Source organism: Caretta caretta, chromosome 5 (genome assembly GCF_965140235.1).
Source record: "Caretta caretta isolate rCarCar2 chromosome 5, rCarCar1.hap1, whole genome shotgun sequence".
Taxonomy (NCBI): domain Eukaryota; kingdom Metazoa; phylum Chordata; order Testudines; family Cheloniidae; genus Caretta; species Caretta caretta.
In genome coordinates this window covers 37,759,030-37,779,940 of record NC_134210.1, presented here as the reverse complement: position 1 = coordinate 37,779,940, position 20,911 = coordinate 37,759,030, and the positions used below count along the sequence as shown (strand labels likewise).

At 43.1% G+C, this 20,911-nt stretch overlaps 1 protein-coding gene across 2 annotated transcripts in view; it reads right to left on the bottom strand.

Moving 5' to 3' along the window:
• The window catches only part of RAB3C (RAB3C, member RAS oncogene family), a 210,997-nt gene that overhangs the window by 110,832 nt on the left and 79,254 nt on the right, over positions 1-20,911 (bottom strand). For both annotated transcript variants that reach the window (XM_048851550.2, XM_048851549.2), the window contains exon 3: positions 4,253-4,371. In XM_048851550.2, coding sequence (XP_048707507.1) covers positions 4,253-4,371 — 119 coding nt within the window. The remainder of the gene's footprint in view (positions 1-4,252; positions 4,372-20,911) is intronic.

The following is a 20,911-nucleotide window of genomic DNA, read 5'->3' as shown; positions in this document are numbered from 1 at the left end:
GACAGTGAGGATCTTATGTGCCTTTTCAGTGCTGGCAGTTAGATAACCCCATTCATGGGCTGAGGATTGGATGTCATAATAATATGATGACTTCAGCATTTCAGGTAAAAACAAAGTTCTTTAAACAAGATTAAGGCCAGATGGCCTTCCCCTCAGGTAAAAAGTCCTTTAAATGTGTCGAGGTGAGTTGCAGTGCTGGCAGTTTGGGGGATGCTTTGGGATGCAAGGTGGGATAGGAGATATGAGAGAGAGAGTTGATCTGAATTAATCTGAACAGAATTGATGATGTCCTTTTTCAAAGTCTCTTTTTAAGGAACCCCAAATGGGGAAAAGTGGGCATAACAGTTTATCTCGCTCATTATTTTGTCTACCAATTAGGCCTAATATGCATCAGACCAGTTTTGCTCTATTAACTTCCAATTCCACATCTTCTGTTTTTACCAGTCATAATTTCAACAGTCTTTGGATTATATCAACATGACCTTTTTGGTTTAGACTAATCCAGCTTCTTTTGTCTGGTTCTTTTGCGCTTGTTACAACATTCAATCTTGTAACCAACATGACCTATTTTTCATGGTTATTGTAATATCTGATAAATTTTCACATACTTTTTACATTTGAGCTTACAACAGAAGTACACTTTGCAGGCTCAATTGTCACAACAATGTCCCCTCAACAACACAGCTACCATGAGCACATCACACCTGTCCTTCACTCTATGCTGGCTTCCTGTAGAATATCTAATCATAGAATCATAGAATATCAGGGTTGGAAGGAACCTCAGGAGGTCATCTAGTCCAACCCCCTGATCAAAGCAGGACCAATCCCCAGTTTTTGCCCCGATACCTAAATGGCCCCTTCAAGGATTGAACTCACAACCCTGGGTTTAGCAGGCCAATGCTCAAACCACTCAGATCAAGTTAAAGAGCTCAGTTCTTACCTTCAACGTGCTCACTGGCCTGCGCCGAGCACCTCTAAAAGATAAACTAAAGCTCTGGGACAAAGACTGTGACTGACAACTCCACTACTCAGGCACTATGGAACTTTCTGACATAAAGGTAAAGTTTGCTTGTGTGACAGACAGAGCTTTCTCTGTGAAACAAACTCTCCCAGAAACTCAGGGCCATCACAAATCACTCACTGCCTACCACTGCAAGTGCTAGAGGCTCTTCTTTGACCTTGCCTTCTGTAAAATAAATAGTTTCAGAGTAGCAGCCGTGTTAGTCTGTATCCACAAAAAGAACAGGAGTACTTGTGGCACCTTAGAGACTAACAAATTAATATATTAGAGCATAAGCTTTCATGGGCTACAGCCCACTTCATCGGATGCATAGAATGGAACAATATATATATATATATATATATATATAATGTTCCATTATTATAATGTTCCATTCTATGCATGTTCCAACTTATCTGTGTGTGTGTGTGTGTGTGTGTATATATATATACACACACACAGATAAGTTGGAAGTTACCATACGAACTGTGAGAGGCTAATTAGTTAAGATGAGCTATTATCAGCAGGAGAAAAAAACTTTTGTAGTGATAATCAAGATGGCCCATTTAGACAGTTGACAAGTTAAGTATCCTCACACCTTCACAAGTTTCAGAGTAACAGCCCTGATAGTCTGTATTCGCAAAAAGAAAAGGAGTACTTGTGGCACCTTAGAGACTGACCAATTTATTTGAGCATAAGCTTTCGTGAGCTACAGCTCACTTCATCGCAGGCATAGTGTGGAAAGTGTAGAAGATCTTTTTATATACACACAAAGCATGAAAAAATACCTCCTCCCACCCCACTCTCCTGCAGCTAATAGCTTATCTAAAGTGATCACTCTCCTTACAATGTGTATGATAATCAAGGTGGGCCATTTCCAGCACAAATCCAGGGTTTAACAAGAACGTCTGAGGAGGAGGGCGGGGAGGTAGGTTACCTTGCATAATGACTTAGCCACTCTCAGTCTCTATTCAAGCCTAAGTTAATTGTATCCAATTTGCAAATGAATTCCAATTCAACAATTTCTCGCTGGAGTCTGGATTTGAAGTTTTTTTGTTGTAATATCACAACTTTCATGTCTGTAATCTCGTGACCAGAGAGATTGAAGTGTTCTCCGACTGGTTTATGAATGTTATAATTCTTGACATCTGATTTGTGTCCATTTATTCTTTTACGTAGAGACTGTCCAGTTTGACCAATGTACATGGCAGAGGGGCATTGCTGGCACATGATGGCATATATCACATTGGTGGATGTGCAGGTGAACGAGCCTCTGATAGTGTGGCTGATGTTATTAGGCCCTGTGATGGTGTCCCCTGAATAGATATGTGGGCACAGTTGGCAACGGGCTTTGTTGCAAGGATAGGTTCCTGGGTTAGTGGTTCTGTTGTGAGGTATGTGGTTGCTGGTGAGTATTTGCTTCAGGTTGGGGGGCTGTCTGTAGGCAAGGACTGGCCTGTCTCCCAAGGTTTGTGAAAGTGTTGGGTCATCCTTCAGGATAGGTTGTAGATCCTTAATAATGCGTTGGAGGGGTTTTAGTTGGGGGCTGAAGGTGACGGCTAGTGGTGTTCTGTTATTTTCAACACCACTTTCTACAAGCCATTACCCTCTGATCCCACTGAGAGTTACCAAAAGAAACTACAGCATAAAGTGAGCTGTAGCTCACGAAAGCTTATGCTCAAATAAATTGGTTAGTCTCTAAGGTGCCACAAGTACTCCTTTTCTTTTTGCGAATACAGACTAACACGGCTGTTACTCTGAAACCTGTCAGAAGATGAAATGACCATGATGCTGATTGTAATTTGCTTTAGTTTTTTAGAACTCAGAGGATTTAAAGTGGATAACCAGAGGTACAATTTTCATGAGGGAGCTGAAAGAGATTCTTTCCCCATAATGCCCCTAGAGGTGATTTACACAAATTTCCCATTACAATCCAATAACAAAAGGTATGAATGTTCAAGAAAGAGCCAGAGATATCCTGACATGTTGTAGATATGATTATTGATGGGGAACAGGATAGATTCTTGGTTCAGACTACAAAATGTTTGATAATCATAAGCCCAATTCTACATTGAATTACACCCCATTGAAATGCCACAGAAATTGCCTAACATTGATGGTACCATAACTAATAGAAAATTTTGCTTGTCCTGTTCCTTCTTCAGACATAACACTAGGATAGCAGTGTTGAGTAAATGAGGTTAACAGAACATTGATAGAAAAATAAATCAGAAGACAAGCTTCACAACTGGTGTCACCGTTTTCTTCAGAGCATTCACATTGTAGAACGTCCAAGTGCTGCCCTTACCAGCTAGCCTACATGCTAATACACTATTTCACGTAGTTCTATAAATAGACTATGGAAAGCAAAAGTGCAAGTGTTAAAATATGAATCAACCCCCCAGAAAACGTAGTGATTGTGATAAATTATATGTAGGACTCCATATCTGTCACCGAAGTCGCGCAAGTCATGGATTCTGTGACTTTCCGCAGCCCCTGGGGCCAGCCGCACCGGCCACTGCTTGGGCGGCTAACCGCAGGGACTGTCCAAGCAGTGGCCAGTGCGGCTGGGTCTGGGGACCACCCAAGCAGCAGTCCCAGGGCGGTGGGAGCAGCCACAGATCGGTAGCCTCCCAGCGGCAGTCGCGGGTGTGGCTGGAGCAGCAGTGGGTGGGCAGCCCCTGGCAGCTGGCCTTGGCGGTATTAACAGAACATTGATAGAAAAATAAATCAGAAGACAAGCTCCACAAAATTAAGGCTATGATTTAGTCAGGAGTATTTATAGTACAAGTCATGGACAGGTCACGGGCCGTGAATTTTTGTTCATTGCCCATGACCTGTCCATGACTTTTACTAAAAATACCCATGACTAAATCATAGCCTTAATTTTACGCAACAAGTCCTACAGCATTCATTGTGTTTTCTCAAAACAGAAAACTAAAAGCTATCTTTTGGGCAAAGGAAATGACAAGTCTGAAAAACAGAAGGCAATGCTTCACTTAAGTAATAAATACAAGCCTCCTCCTCTCCGACCCCCAAATCATTCATGGGCCAGTTTCTGCAATGTGACTCGAGAAACCTCAAAATCAAATCCATATTGACAAGATGTAAATTAGTATTTGAGTTGACCGGGCTTGGAGAATTGTTTCCTGAAATGGTTCACATCATAACAGCAAGCAGCAGGAATAAAGTGGTAATCAAATACTCTGTCTCTCACCTTAGTTCTAGTGCTTAGTTCCAAGTTTTACTTACCAGTCTTGCACAGCATTGAAGGATTCTTCATTCGTGATGTCATACATTAAAATGAAGCCCATTGCACCCCGGTAATAGGCTGTGGTAATTGTCCTATATCTCTCCTGACCTGCCGTGTCCTAAAACAACAAAAATAATCTTTTATATAAATGTTACCTTGTCAAGTGATTTGTATCTTTCTGAAAATCAGAAGTGAACTTTGAAAAATTTTCATCTTCACACCTTTGAAATTCCATTCAAGTCACTGGGCAGCTTTTCATTCTCTTTTTTTAAAGAGATGAAGGATTGTCCTGTGGTTAAGGCACTAGACTGGGACTTAGGAGATCTTGGTACTATTCCTAGCTTTCCCAGTCAATTAATCTCTGTGTCTCAGTCTCCCACCTGTAAAATGGGGATAATAATACTTCCATTCACACACAGCCTTTGTCTATCTTGTCCATTTACATTGCAAGCTCTTTGGGACAGGGACCGTCACTTATTATGTTAATATAGAGTGCCCAATTTTGGTTAAGGTTTTAAGGTTCTAGTTTAATAAAAATGTTAACAATAATAATTAAAATATATTACAGGAAATAATATAATCATTCTGTTTCAAAATAACACTTATTTGGATTTTTAAAGACCCCAAAGGTATCCTTAAATCTTGCACAAATAGAACATTTCACTGAAATTCCATCAAGCAACGTCTAGTATGAACTTTTACTACACCTACTGTACCATTAACTGCAGAGGTCTTAAGTTAATTCTGGTTTGTTTTTTAAACAAATGCTGTAAGGGAATTATATCATCGCAAAATTTTAATAGTACAAAAATTTATTTTTGCTAGAACATGGAAAGGACTGCTTCAGCTGTTCCCTAGTAAAAGAAACTGACAAAAACGACAAATGTATTAATTGGAATATTTTCTAAAATAATTCTTATGGTACAAGTAGTACCACCTCATTAGAGAAAATATATTTAAATGAGTGTTCTTTTCTGCATGTACATCAATCATCCTACAAATAAAGAAGAAATTAAATTCCACCCACTTCATAAATCAATTATAAGAAGATCATTTTTTTTTAAAATGTAACAGATCTGATTACCATACACAAACAATTTCTTAGGCAGAACACTAGGAGGGAATTCAGGTCAAATTACAGTCACTACAGTCTAGGTTTAATTTTAATGACCTTGCACGGAAAACAAGCATAGAAAGCTAGAGCCTGATACACCTCTTATTTACCTAGATTTACACTAGAGTAACCCCACAACTTCAGTAGAGTTACTCCTGATTTACACCAGTATGAGAGGAGAATCAGACCTTTGATGTAGACATACAATTTCCCATGATACTTCATTGTTCTAGACATACCAGCGGGCTTCATGCACTAGAATTTATCGATCATAGGCTAGCAGTGTCCATAGAGCACAGTCCTTACTAGCTCCCATGGTGTACATCGCAACAGGAAAAGTATGCCACTGAGAAGTACACCAGCATAAATCAGGAGCCGGGCTGGCTCTAGGCACCGGCAAAACAAGCAGGTGCTTGGGGCGCCACATTTCTAGGGGCGGCATTCCGGCGCTGGCCATGCCGCCCCTAGAAATGTGCCCCCATCGCCCCAGCTCGCCTCCGCTCCACCCCCGCCTGCTCCCCTGAGCGTGCTGCCGCCGCTCCGCTTCTCCCCCCTCCCTTCCAGGCTTGCCACGCGCCAAACAGCTGATAAGCCTAGGAGGGAGGGAGAAACCGGCGTGCTCGGGGGAGGAGGCGGTGGTGGTGGAGTGGAGGTGATCTGGGACGGGGAGCGGTTCCTGTAACCCCCCCCGATTACTTCCTGCACTCCCCCCCACCCTTGCTCCCCTCTGCTCCGCCTGCTCCCCTGAACGCGCTGTCTCTCCCTCGCCTGAGAGGGAGGGGGGAGAAGCGGAGCAGCAGCATGTTCAGGGGAGCAGGCAGAGCAGAGGGGAGCTAGGGTGGGGGTTGCGGGGGGGGAGTCGCAGGAAGCAATGGGGAGGGGAATGCGGCACGCCCGCGGAAGGAGGCAGGGACGGGGATTTGGGGAAGGGGTGAAGTTGTGGTGGAGCCAGGGGCAGGAGGGCACAAAAAAAAAGGCGGGGGCGGCCAAAATTTTTTTTGCTTGGGGCGGCAAAAATCCTAGAGCTGGCCCTGATCAGGAGTACCTCCAGTGAGGTCTGAACAATGTGTAAAATTGCAATTCCTGGAGTTTGGGGTTTGTTCTCAAAGTTCAGAGATGAACTCATGGGTTTGGGAACTCATGAGAACTGAATTTAATACAAGGTTTGCATGAACTGCCACAAACAAAAACTATGGAGTTTCATGGAGCTCTGTTTTATAGCTCTACTGATATTTGTATTCATTTGTCACACAATCAAACACAATGCTGTACCATTCCCACATTAGCCCAATGAAACTTTTCATGGTTCCTAAAGAGTTGTAAGATTCAACAGAAATGAGAATACTATTAAGAGGGCCACATGTAAGCATCTGAAAACTAGAAAATTCAGTTTTATTTATGGTCACCCATCTTTACCATACGTTGAAAACTCATTTTAGAAATATTGCTTTCTGAACACGTTGTTAGGATACAGATATTCAGGCCTGTCGGTAAAGGCCTGTACTCTAAGAATTTAGGTGTATTCTTATCACTTGGCTAGTTATAGAGGTATAAAAGAAAGAATCAAAAATCACTGTCTGCCGGTGTAAGGTCCTTCTCTTACTGGGACAGTCTGAGGCCCTGTCCTTAGGCTAAGGCCTTTGGCTAAGCAGCAGAGGCAGCCATAAGCTGGGAAACGACTGGTGACAGCCTCACATTCCAAACTAGTCACATTGAAAGAAGGTGCTATTGGGCTGTTAGGAATACAATCCTGTCCTGATAATGCCTATCACCTCCAGAGAAAGGGAAGTGCCTACAAAATGTAAAAGGAAACTTCGTTTGATAGCATCCTGTCTGGCAAGAACTCACTTATCAATAGTTGTGATGTGAAATCCTCCCTTCTGCATTGTTTTGTCATTATAGTTCCCACTTTGTTATTGTTTGTCTGTATAATCTCTGTCTGGTTCTGTGATTGTTTCCGTCTGCTGTATAATTAATTTTGCTGGGTGTAAACTAATTAAGGTGATGGGATATAATTGGTTACATAATCATGTTAAAAGAAAAGGAGTACTTGTGGCACCTTAGAGACTAACCAATTTATTTGAGCATAAGCTTTCGTGAGCTACAGCTCACTTCATCGGATTGAAGTGAGCTGTAGCTCACGAAAGCTTATGCTCAAATAAATTGGTTAGTCTCTAAGGTGCCACAAGTACTCCTTTTCTTTTTGCAAATACAGACTAACACGGCTGTTACTCTGAAAATAATCATGTTACAATATGTTAGGATCGGTTCGTTATATTTCAGGAAAATGATTGGTTAAGGTAAAGCTAAGCAGCACTCAAGTTTTACTATATAGTCTGCAGTCAATCAGGAAGTGAGTGGGGGGTGGGTGGGAATGGGAACAGAGAATGGGGGTAAGGAAACTGGAATCATGTTTGGCTAAGGGCAGGAATGGGAACAGAGACACATGTGTAAGACCTGGGTGTCAGAGCTGGGAAGGAGGACACTAAGGAAGGAAACTGGAATCATCCTTGCTGGAAGTTCACCCCAATAAACATTAAATTGTTTGCACCTTTGAACTTCGGGTATTGTTGCTCTCTGTTCATGCGAGAAGGACCAAGGAAGTAAGTGGGTGAAGGAATAAGCCCCCTAACACACATCAATGAAAAATTAGAGATAGGTCCATGTCAAAGACTCAGATCTGACAACTCCCAAACACTGGGCCACTTCTGATCTTCATGAACTTTTGCAACTGGTTCCTACATCTATAAATGACTAAACAAAAAAGTCCAGATCCAAAACAGCATCCTCTACCTTAAATCTGGCAAAGCTTCAATCCAGATCTGCAGCTGAGGCCCATCTTTACATAAAATTAATTATCTACAAACTTTAGTCCACTTGTTTCTCTCCCTTTTTTCTTTTACACATATTTCAGTTTTGACATAGCTGAGAAAGCCTAAACCAATGAACAGAAAGGCTCTAAAATACTGGCTATGAAGTTATCAAAATCTTGGATATAGAGCTTACTGTCTTGGTGACTTATCACTAGAATTTTTCACTGTATGATCTGCAGACAGGTTTTAGTGTGAATCACCTGAAGTAAAATAATATTTTCTCCTGCTTATGAGACTAATATATTTCCCCCTATACAAATCTCAGGTTAACAGACAGATACACAGTCACTGTCAAAAAGTGTCTGGATTCCATATCTATTCTGGACAGTAATACTGTAGACTTGCTATAGGGCAGGCTTTTACTCTAACAGTAAAGAAAGGGTATTAAGCCAATAAAACTATGGGAAATTAAAACTTTTTCTATGAAAAAAATATAAGGAAACTGCTTAAACATGAAGGAAATAAGGTGATATTCCTTCCTCTAATAATGATGGATCCATTGGCTTTCTTGCTTGGCTGAGGAATACAATTATACCTTCATACTTTTTATTTAACAGGCACATGTTGAGAAAACTAGCTGGCTTATGAGACCTTTACAAAGTACAAGAACCCAACACAATCAAGTCCGAGTCCAAACTGGAGACTACCATAAAATATATATTTGCTGCTATTACTAATAAATAGCAAATAGTAGTAGTGAATACTAGTAAATAAAGTAGACTCCCATAATTTCCTCAGTTTAAATTCTTGAAAGCAAAGAGGTCTCCTCTTCCTGTAGCCTCATTATGTGTAGGCAATTTACTTTTAAGTGTATATGCCGCATAACGAAACCACAGTTGGCTTTGGAAATTGACATTGGTACCTCCTTGATCAGAAGAGGCATGGAATAAGATTTGGAGGAATATTTACACTGCAATTTGGTTGTCTCTCTTCTCCAATCTTCCTCCTTTACTATGGTGGAATGTACTCTGGATTCTAATTCAGATGCACAAAACTGCCCTACCAATGACTCTTTCTGATTATATTATGTGATAACTGGTACTGTTATGCACATTATGTTACAGCATCCTTCTACCTATTTATTCTGCAACCAAGATAATTTAGTCTTCTAACAGATAATTCATTTAACACTAGTTAGAAGAATGTCATTGCTCATTTCCAAATCAGAAATTTACAGTATTTGCACATACAGTATTTATACTGCAAATGTTTTTAATATTGTCATAAATATAAAGGGAAGGGTAAACCCCTTTGAAATCCCTCCTGGCCAGGGGAAAGCTCCTCTCACCTGTAAAGGGTTAAGAAGCTAAAGGTAACCTCGCTGGCACCTGACCAAAATGACCAATGAGGAGACAAGATACTTTCAAAAGCTGGGAGGAGGGAGAGAAACAAAGGGTCTGTGTCTGTCGGTATGCTGGTTTCTGCCAGGGATAGACCAGGAATGGAGTCTTAGAACTTTTAGTAAGTAATCTAGCTAGGTATGTGTTAGATTATGATTTCTTTAAATGGCTGAGAAAAGAATTGTGCTGAATAGAATAACTATTTCTGTCTGTGTATCTTTTTTGTAACTTAAGGTTTTGCCTAGAGGGGTTCTCTATGTTTTGGAATCTAATTACCCTGTAAGATATCTACCATCCTGATTTTACAGGGGGGATTTCTTTATTTCTATTTACTTCTATTTTTTATTAAAAGTCTTCTTGTAAAAAACTGAATGCTTTTTCATTGTTCTCAGATCCAAGGGTTTGGGTCTGTGGTCACCTATGCAAATTGGTGAGGCTTTTTATCCAACATTTCCCAGGAGAGGGGGGGTGCAAGTGTTGGGAGGATTGTTCATTGTTCTTAAGATCCAAGGGTCTGGGTCTGTAGTCACCTAGGCAAATTGGTGAGGCTTTTTACCAAACCTTGTCCAGGAAGTGGGGTGCAAGGTTTTGGGAAGTATTTTGGGGGGAAAGACGCGTCCAAACAGCTCTTCCCCAGTAACCAGTATTAGTTTGGTGGTGGTAGCGGCCATTCCAAGGATAACGGGTGTAATATTTTGTACCTTGGGGAAGTTTTGACCTAAGCTGGTAAAGATAAGCTTAGGAGGTTTTTCATGCAGGTCCCCACATCTGTACCCTAGAGTTCAGAGTGGGGGAGGAACCTTGACATGGTGGCATAGTGGTGGGATTAACCTGAAATTACTTTGAGATCCAGTTGAGATTTTTTGAACTAGAAATACAGATTTTAAAAAGGAATTTTTAGGAAGTGCAGAAAGCAGCTTTGAAACTGAAAGCAGCTTGGTTTCTCTCTGCTTTGTGGCCAAGCAGAGACAAAAGGGGATTATCTTGTGAATTGCAGGTTTTCTTTGCCTGGAGGCAGGGTACTTAACTCCTGCAGGGAAATTCACAGTCTTCCAACCCAGAGGTTTTTTTTTCTTTTCTTCCTAAAAGTAAATAGGGGGTGTGTGTTCTACCCATTTGCTTTTTCTTTGGGCTGGGTAAGCAGGTTTCCAAGCAGTTGGAGGTTTTTTGCTTTAATTTGGGCCCAGAGCAGAGACAAGGGAATTGTCTTTTTCTGTAGGCTGACAAACACAATCAGAGAATAGGTATTCTATTGCAGCACAGCAAAATTTTACAGCCAAGTTTTGTTTGTTTATTTCTAAACCTCGGGTGTAAAGTTAGTTAAAAACAGAGAGGTTAGAATGACCAAATCCTCAGCTCGACTACAGCTGGAATTAGCCAAATTTCAGGCTGAGGAAAAACAAAGGGAACATGAAAGACAGATAGAACTCATGCGGCTGGAGAAGGAGGTACAGGAGGCTGCCCACAAGAGGGAAATGGAGGCAAGGAAGCATGTGGAGGAGGAGAAGGAAAAAGAGAGGAAGCATGTGGAGGAGGAGAAGGAAAAAGAGAGGAAGCATGTGGAGGAGGAGAAGGAAAAAGTGAGGAAGCATGTGGAGGAGGTGGAGAGGATAAAGGCCCAGCAGAATATACCAACAAACCCTAGCAATCCTTCTCCAGGTACCACTTCCCATCCCAGAAAGTTCCCCACCTACAAGGCAGGTGATGATACTGAGGCCTTCTTAGAAAACTTCGAAAGGGCCTGCCTTGGGTACAACATCTCTACTGACCAATACATGGTAGAGCTGAGGCCGCAGCTCAGTGGACCCTTAGCTGAGGTGGCAGCTGAAATGCCTAAAGAACACATGAACAAGTATGAACTGTTTAAATCCAAGGCGAGAGTCAGAATGGGGATAACACCCGAGCAGTCTCGTTGGAGGTTCAGAGCCCTAAGGTGGAAACCAGACATGTCATTTACCCGACATGCCTACCACACTGTGAAACATTGGGATGCCTGGATATCAGGAGCAAGTGTTGAATCTCCAGTAAATTTGCCCTTCCTAATGCAAATGGAACAATTCTTAGAGGGTGTTCCTGAGGAAATAGAAAGATACATCCTAGATGGGAAACCCAAAACTGTAATTGAGGCAGGAGAGATTGGAGCCAGATGGGTGGAGGTGGCAGAGAAGAAGAAAACTGGTCGCAGTTGGAGCGGAGACCAGAAGGGACCACCCCAGACCACACCCTATTACCGGGGGCCGCCCAAAGCCCCACCTACCTCCCAAAGAACCCTCCAGACCCCTTATCGTCCCACCACCCCGTTCTCCAGCAACCCTCCTCGCCCCAGTGCCCCGTCAGCTGGACGATGTTTTAAATGTAACGAGCTGGGGCATGTAAAGGCCAACTGCCCCAAGAACCCCAACAGATTACAGTTCATTGCACCGGAATCACACCAGAGGTCCACAGGCCCAGATACCTCCCAGATACCCTTGGAGCGGAGGGAAACTGTGAGTGTGGGCGGGAAGAAGGTCACCGCGTGGAGGGACACCGGAGCACAAGTGTCAGCTATCCATGCTTCCTTAGTGGACCCCAATTTAATCAACCCAGAGATCCAAGTGACGATTCAACCCTTCAAGTCCAACTCTTTCAATTTGCCTACAGCCAAGTTGCCTGTCCAGTACAAGGACTGGTCAGGAATGTGGACTTTTGCAGTCTATGATGATTATCCCATCCCCATGCTGTTGGGGGAAGACTTGGCCAATCATGTGAAGCAGGCCAAGAGGGTGGGAATGGTCACCCGCAGCCAGGCTAAACAAGCCGTGAGGCCTAGCTCTGTTCCGGAAACTTCTATCAGGACCCAGTCAGAGGTGATGGACCCGGACCCCAGGCCAATGTCTGCAACAGCAGTAGTGGATCCAGTCCCAGAGACCCAGATGGAACCAGTCCTAGAACCGGAACCAGCCGAACAACCAACACCAGACCCATTGCCAGCACTGAATCCAGTACTTGCAACCTCAACACCAGAGGGCCCCACTGAACCTGAACTGGCAGCAGCCAATAACCCTACACAAGAGGCTCAGCCGGAGCCTGAATCCCAACATAGTGCACCAGCGGAGAGCGGTTCACAGTCAACAGAAACAGCTCCATCCCCTATATCGCTTCCAGAGGGACCAAGCCTAGGTCCACAATCCCATGAGGAACTGATGTCTCCAGCATCAAGGGAACAGTTCCAGACCGAACAGGAAGCAGATGAAAGCCTCCAGAGAGCTTGGACGGCGGCACGGAGCAACCCACCGCCTCTCAGCTCTTCTAATCGATCCAGGTTTGTTATAGAAAGAGGACTTTTATACAAGGAAACTCTTTCTGGTGGACACCAGGAAGACTGGCATCCTCAGAGACAGTTGGTAGTTCCAACTAAATACCGGGCCAAGCTCTTGAGCTTAGCCCATGATCACCCTAGTGGCCATGCTGGGGTGAACAGGACCAAAGACCGTTTGGGGGGGTCATTCCACTGGGAGGGAATGGGCAAGGATGTTTCTACCTATGTCCAGTCTTGTGAGGTGTGCCAAAGAGTGGGAAAACCCCAAGACCAGGTCAAAGCCCCTCTACAACCCCTCCCCATCATTGAAGTTCCATTTCAGCGAGTAGCTGTGGATATTCTGGGTCCTTTTCCGAAAAAGACACCCAGAGGAAAGCAATACATACTGACCTTCATGGATTTTGCCACCCGATGGCCAGAAGCAGTAGCTCTAAGCAACACCAGGGCTAAAAGTGTGTGCCAGGCACTAGCAGACATTTTTGCCAGGGTAGGTTGGCCCTCCGACATCCTCACAGATGCAGGGACTAATTTCCTGGCAGGAACTATGAAAAACCTTTGGGAAGCTCATGGGGTAAATCACTTGGTTGCCACTCCTTACCACCATCAAACAAATGGCATGGTGGAGAAGTTTAATGGAACTTTGGGGGCCATGATACGTAAATTTGTAAATGAGCACTCCAATGATTGGGACCTAGTGTTGCAGCAGTTGCTCTTTGCCTACAGAGCTGTACCACATCCCAGTTTAGGGTTTTCCCCATTTGAACTTGTATATGGCCGTGAGGTTAAGGGGCCATTGCAGTTGGTGAAGCAGCAATGGGAGGGATTTACACCGTCTCCAGGAACTAACATTCTGGACTTTGTAACCAACCTACAAAACACCCTCCGAACCTCTTTAGCCCTTGCTAGAGAAAACTTACAGGATGCTCAAAAAGAGCAAAAAGCCTGGTATGATAAACATGCCAGAGAGCATTCCTTCAAAGTAGGAGACCAGGTCATGGTCTTAAAGGCGCTCCAGGCCCATAAAATGGAAGCATCGTGGGAAGGGCCATTCATGGTCCAGGAGCGCCTGGGAGCTGTTAATTATCTCATAGCATTCCCCATCTCCAACTGGAAGCCTAAGGTGTACCATATTAATTCTCTAAAGCCCTTTTATTCCAGAGAATTAAAGGTTTGTCAGTTTACAGCCCAGGGAGGAGACGACGCTGAGTGGCCTGAAGGTGTTTACTACGAAGGGAAATGTGCTGGTGGTGTGGAAGAGGTGAACCTCTCCATGACCCTTGGGCGTATGCAGCGACAGCAGATCCAGGAGCTGTGCACTAGCTACGCGCCAACGTTCTCAGCCACCCCAGGACTGACTGAACGGGCATACCACTCCATTGACACAGGTAATGCTCACCCAATTAGGGTCCAACCTTACCGGGTGTCTCCTCAAGCTAAAACTGCTATAGAACGGGAGATCCAGGATATGTTACAGATGGGTGTAATCCGCCCCTCTGAAAGTGCATGGGCATCTCCAGTGGTTCTAGTTCCCAAACCAGATGGGGAAATACGTTTTTGCGTAGACTACCGTAAGCTAAATGCTGTAACTCACCCAGACAACTATCCAATGCCACGCACAGATGAACTATTAGAGAAACTGGGACGGGCCCAGTTCATCTCTACCTTGGACTTAACCAAGGGGTACTGGCAGGTACCGCTAGATGAATCTGCCAAGGAAAGGTCAGCCTGCATCACACATCTCGGGCTGTATGAATTTAATGTACTCCCTTTCGGGCTGCGAAATGCACCCGCCACTTTCCAAAGACTTGTAGATGGTCTCCTAGCGGGATTAGGAGAATATGCAGTCGCCTACCTTGACGATGTGGCCATATTTTCGGATTCCTGGGCAGACCACCTGGAACATCTACAAAAAGTCCTTGAGCGCATAAGGGAGGCAGGACTAACTGTTAAGGCTAAGAAGTGTCAAATAGGCCTAAACAGAGTGACTTACCTTGGACACCAGGTGGGTCAAGGAACTATCAGCCCCCTACAGGCCAAAGTGGATGCTATCCAAAAGTGGCCTGTCCCAAAGTCAAAGAAACAGGTTCAATCCTTCTTAGGCTTGGCTGGTTATTACAGACGATTTGTACCACACTACAGCCAAATCGCTGCCCCACTGACAGACCTAACCAAAAAGAAACAGCCAAATGCTGTTCAGTGGACCGGAAAGTGTCAGAAGGCCTTTAACAAGCTTAAAGCGACACTCATGTCTGACCCTGTACTAAGGGCCCCAGACTTTGACAAACCGTTCCTAGTAACCACAGATGCATCTGAGCGTGGTGTGGGAGCAGTTTTAATGCAGAAAGGACCTGATCAAGAATTCCACCCTGTAGTGTTTCTCAGCAAAAAACTGTCTGAGAGGGAAAGCAACTGGTCAGTCACTGAAAAAGAATGTTACGCCATTGTCTACGCTCTGGAAAAGCTACGCCCATATGTTTGGGGACGGCGTTTCCACCTGCAAACCGACCATGTTGCACTGAAGTAGCTTCACACCGTCAAAGAAACTAACAAAAAACTTCTTCGGTGGAGTTTAGCTCTCCAAGATTTTGATTTCGACATCCAACACATCTCAGGAGCTTCTAACAAAGTGGCTGATGCACTCTCCCGTGAAAGTTTCCCAGAATCAACTGGTTAAAATCGTCCTTGAGATGTGGAAAATATTGTTAGTCTTTATGTACTTGGTAGTATATTTAGAGATGCATGTGTCTTATTAACTCTGTTTTCCTAGAGCTCCAGGAAGAAATCCCAGCCAGTGTTTCACCCTAGCTGAGATTTGGGGGGCGTGTCATAAATATAAAGGGAAGGGTAAACCCCTTTGAAATCCCTCCTGGCCAGGGGAAAGCTCCTCTCACCTGTAAAGGGTTAAGAAGCTAAAGGTAACCTCGCTGGCACCTGACCAAAATGACCAATGAGGAGACAAGATACTTTCAAAAGCTGGGAGGAGGGAGAGAAACAAAGGGTCTGTGTCTGTCGGTATGCTGGTTTCTGCCAGGGATAGACCAGGAATGGAGTCTTAGAACTTTTAGTAAGTAATCTAGCTAGGTATGTGTTAGATTATGATTTCTTTAAATGGCTGAGAAAAGAATTGTGCTGAATAGAATAACTATTTCTGTCTGTGTATCTTTTTTGTAACTTAAGGTTTTGCCTAGAGGGGTTCTCTATGTTTTGGAATCTAATTACCCTGTAAGATATCTACCATCCTGATTTTACAGGGGGGATTTCTTTATTTCTATTTACTTCTTTTTTTTATTAAAAGTCTTCTTGTAAAAAACTGAATGCTTTTTCATTGTTCTCAGATCCAAGGGTTTGGGTCTGTGGTCACCTATGCAAATTGGTGAGGCTTTTTATCCAACATTTCCCAGGAGAGGGGGGGGTGCAAGTGTTGGGAGGATTGTTCATTGTTCTTAAGATCCAAGGGTCTGGGTCTGTAGTCACCTAGGCAAATTGGTGAGGCTTTTTACCAAACCTTGTCCAGGAAGTGGGGTGCAAGGTTTTGGGAAGTATTTTGGGGGGAAAGACGCGTCCAAACAGCTCTTCCCCAGTAACCAGTATTAGTTTGGTGGTGGTAGCGGCCATTCCAAGGATAACGGGTGTAATATTTTGTACCTTGGGGAAGTTTTGACCTAAGCTGGTAAAGATAAGCTTAGGAAGTTTTTCATGCAGGTCCCCACATCTGTACCCTAGAGTTCAGAGTGGGGGAGGAACCTTGACAAATATGCTATTAACTTTAGCCATTATAAAAATTCTGCAATACTGGAAGGCTTATATACAACCTTTATACTTCTTTAGAACTATTGAAATAATTCACTTCATACTTGATTTGTTTCCTATAGTCCCTGACAAAAAGGGCCTACTTGGTGCAAAGGGGCTGAGGGGGAAATGGCCCAGGGAGAGAGATGGACAAAGGGAGAGAAGGAGGGCAGGCAGGAAGGCTGCCGCCAAAGGGTCCCTGGGTCAGGACCCAGAGTAGAGGGCGGGCCTGGGTACCCCCCTTGCACTTCCACCTGGCCGTTAGGAGTGGCCATCATGGACTGCACCGACCCTTGCCAAAAGGGGTTAGACTTTTGAGTGTGGTTGGCCACTGTGGCTGGGGTTAAGAGAAAGACTGCTGATAACACCAAACCCTTGGAAGGGGGTGAGACCAGAGTAGTGGGCACTGCCAGAGGGCAGCGTCCTGAAGAGGATGCCGCGATCTGGGAGAAACGCAGGTTGAGACACCAATCTAGGGTGAGAGACGGACGGGACACGTCCGGCAGAGGGCACTCCGCATGAACTGAGCTAATTTCCAGAGTCAACAGCAGGAGGCGCTGTGGTGGTGAGTCCCAACCCCGTCACACAACCTTTACTACAGGCATCACTACCAGTATCAGCAGTAACATAATTAAAATTCATATTAATATGAAATCCAATCAGAAACATGTTATATGTTAAAGACATGGTCATGTGGAATGAATATGATATTTACAAAGAGAGGGAGGTTACAAAGAATTTTCTATTTAAATAGAAGAGTTAAACATACCAGTGTTACCTGGGGTCCAATGCATTCAGAAACCTCTTATTTTATTCTGCCTAAGATTTAGGAGCTTCTTGAATATACAGAGAAAGTTACAGCTGTGTGATTGTTAAAATACTCAAAATAATCTGAGTTATCAAAGACAAATGGCATATTTGAAGTATCAAACATCTTAATGTGAAATGTTATATTTTAGTACAGTTTGCTATGATTGAATTTACTTGGAACAGTTAATTCCATCAACACAATGAAACTTCCAGCCCTTGTTTTTATAATGCTTTGTTTTTGAGAAAAGATTGAGCATATTTCATCACATCTGCATCTTAAAAGCAGTCCCAATTTTTATACTAATGTACTGATGTGCACCTGCACCCAAAGACAATCCTTGTATCAGTTCAAACATGGCTACTGACTGATGTTACTTGGTCGGATTCCTTCATTCATGAGTACTGGATTGCTCAGAAGATCATCTCTTGTTTTGTTTAAACTGTGAAATGCTGAAGTCTGCATTTTATACTGGTGTCTTTTTTCTAAGCAAAAATGTAATAAAGTAAGCCTGAGGAAAAATTATAAAACTTGACCTATTATTCCATTACCGTGTTACCATGGCAATTCATCTTCCTGGGAGAGCAGAGAAACTAGATATATAGATCTTCTATGGTGCCATTTCAGTTCTCTTGTGATAGACTATAAAAGTAATGTCTGTTGTATCTTATCAGATCTGACAATGATCTTCATTAAAGAACTAGAGTAGAGGAACAGCAGGGAATGAATGACAGTGAGTGAGTGCTCAGTCAAAAGTTCAATATTGTGAAGACTAATAAAAAGGGCACTTTAAAAATGTTTAACAAAAGATTTTAACTGCTAACTGACCAAAGATGTCAATGTAAAACTCACATTTCCAAATTCTACTCTCATACTCATGTAATCCCATTGGCTTTAGTCCTACTGGCTGGTTGGCTCAACTATGCTTAATCTGCAAACTCGGAGATCCAGTGAAGGCAAGGTTCAAGGAATCACCCAGCTTCTCTGCATTGCACATTAACTGGCAGAACCTCTGCTGATATCCCAAATCAAGATCAATGGGATTTGCAACACATAAAGGAGTTAATCCCTTCTCCTATATGTGGACTGAAGCATATGCAGTCATCCAAACAGTCTGGATGCTGTTGTATATGTTTGCATATTGTAGAGGTTCTTTTTGCCAGTTGGACAGTGTATCCACCCTGCCCATTAAGAATTCCCGAGTGGTGTTTGTACATATGTTGATGCATGTAGGCTGAGAAGAGGGGCAGAGGAAACACATAATAAGTATAAAAAATCACCTGTTCCCATGTCTAGGTGAAAGGAAGTATTTTAGTTCCCCTTTATTAGGCTAGTTGACCTTCCTACCCATCTGCTCAGGGTTAGCACTTTCCCCTCAACCCACTCAAATCCTTGTCAGTTATCCTTTTATGAAAACCTGGCCAAAGAGAATAATCTTGTATTGGGCCCTGAGCTCAAACTCAGGCTCTTTTTAACCAAAGAGGAGGCAAATTCCAGAGCTGAGGGTACGTCACCGGAAATACCCTGAAATAACCACTAACATTTCATCGAGTTGCCTATCACCATAATCTCAGTTTTACCTGGGTTGAGTTCAAGCCACCTCAAAAGACCGAGAAAGACGAACTCGAGCACTAGAATACCTCTCTATTTAAGGAAAGACTCCCAGGACATGGAAAGAGAAGGAGGGGGGACAGGGAGTGAAAAAGACATGATCAAAGCAATGGAACTAGAGAATTTTACTTTTCTGGAGGTTCAGTTGGATTTTTCAAGTGCCTGTGAATCTGGAAGTCAAGGCAAACCTAATGGCAGTATGGACAAAGCTTCAAAATGAAGGGAACCTGCTAGTTCACATTTATGGTGACCATGTGAGCCAGGTTTCATTCACACACCTCTCCTGTGGGACTATCACTTGAACAATGCTTTAGGCAAAGGGAAGGGCATGGAGATATGCCCAAGATCATTTATCATGTCTTTGGAAGGAACTGCATATAGCTTCACAAGTCCCAGACATAAGAACATAAGAATGGCCGTACTGGGTCAGACCAAAGGTCCATCCAGCCCAGTATCCTGTCTACTGACAGTGGCCAATGCCAGGTGCCCCAAAGTGAGTGAACCTAACGGGTAATGATCAAGTGATCTCTCTCGTGCCATCCATCTCCACCCTCTGACAAACAGGCTAGGGACACCATTCCTTACCCATCCTGGCTAATAGCCATTAATGGACTTAACCTCCATGAATTTATCCAGTTCTCTTTTAAACCCTGTTATAGTCCTAGCCTTCACAACCTCCTCAGGCAAGGAGTTCCACAGGCTGACTGTGCGCTGTGTGAAGAACTTCCTTTTATTTGTTTTAAATGCTGCTGCCCATTAATTTAATGTGGTGGCCCCTAGTTCTTATATTATGGGAACAAGCAAATAACTTTTCCTTATTCACTTTCTCCACACCACTCATGATTTTATATACCTCTATCATATCCCCCCTTAGTCTCCTCTCTTCCAAGCTGAAAAGTCCTAGCCTCTTTAATCTCTCCTCATATGGGACCCGTTCCAAACCCCTAATCATTTTAGTTGCCCTTCTCTGAACCTTTTCTAACGCCGTATATCTTTTTTGAGATGGAGACCACATCTGTACGCAGTATTCAAGATGTGGGCGTACCATCGATTTATAGTCCTGTGCTTTAATGATATTTCTTCTCTAATATTTATAGTATACACTGAGAGCTTGGAAATCTTTCCCCTTCAAAATACCAAATTTCAGCATGCAACATATTTTTAGATAAGCTATAAATCTCTGAAAATTAAACTTTATAGTGAAAATCCTAATAGATGTTTAATGGCATACAATGCCATCAAGTATAATATTGCAATATTACTCCATGCTTTAAAAAAAAACCCAAAAGTCTAGCATAGGTTATTAAAACATTTTTTAACTAAAAATGGCCTCTTTAAAAAAGCATGTAACATTGTTTTTACAGATTATGAACACCCACTCCACCACCCCAAACAACTTGCTTTTAGATTCAGACCTGGTGCACAAGCAATAAAAGCTGAAACATCTAATTACACACACCACATAAGGAAAAAAGGTGTGGATGGTTTAATGCAAAGAAAGAGAGGAGGCAAAAGAGTGGGGGGGAAATACATATGTGCTCACGCATGGCATTTGAAAACTCAAGAAGAATAACAAGCAGGGTCAAAAAATTCTATCATGTGTACCATTGTCAGCCTCCAAGCCCTTACTGAAGCATGAAATAAAGCACTGGTCTCGTTTCTTAATAGCCAAAAGAAGGGGACTAATACTGAAATAGCCAATATTTATAACAGTTAGCATTTTCAAAGTACCTGCAAATACTGGGACTGAGCCCCAGCTGTGGCTGACAAATACTTAGTGCAGCTCAAGATAAATGGGTGGAGGCACAAAGATGTCCTTTGCACT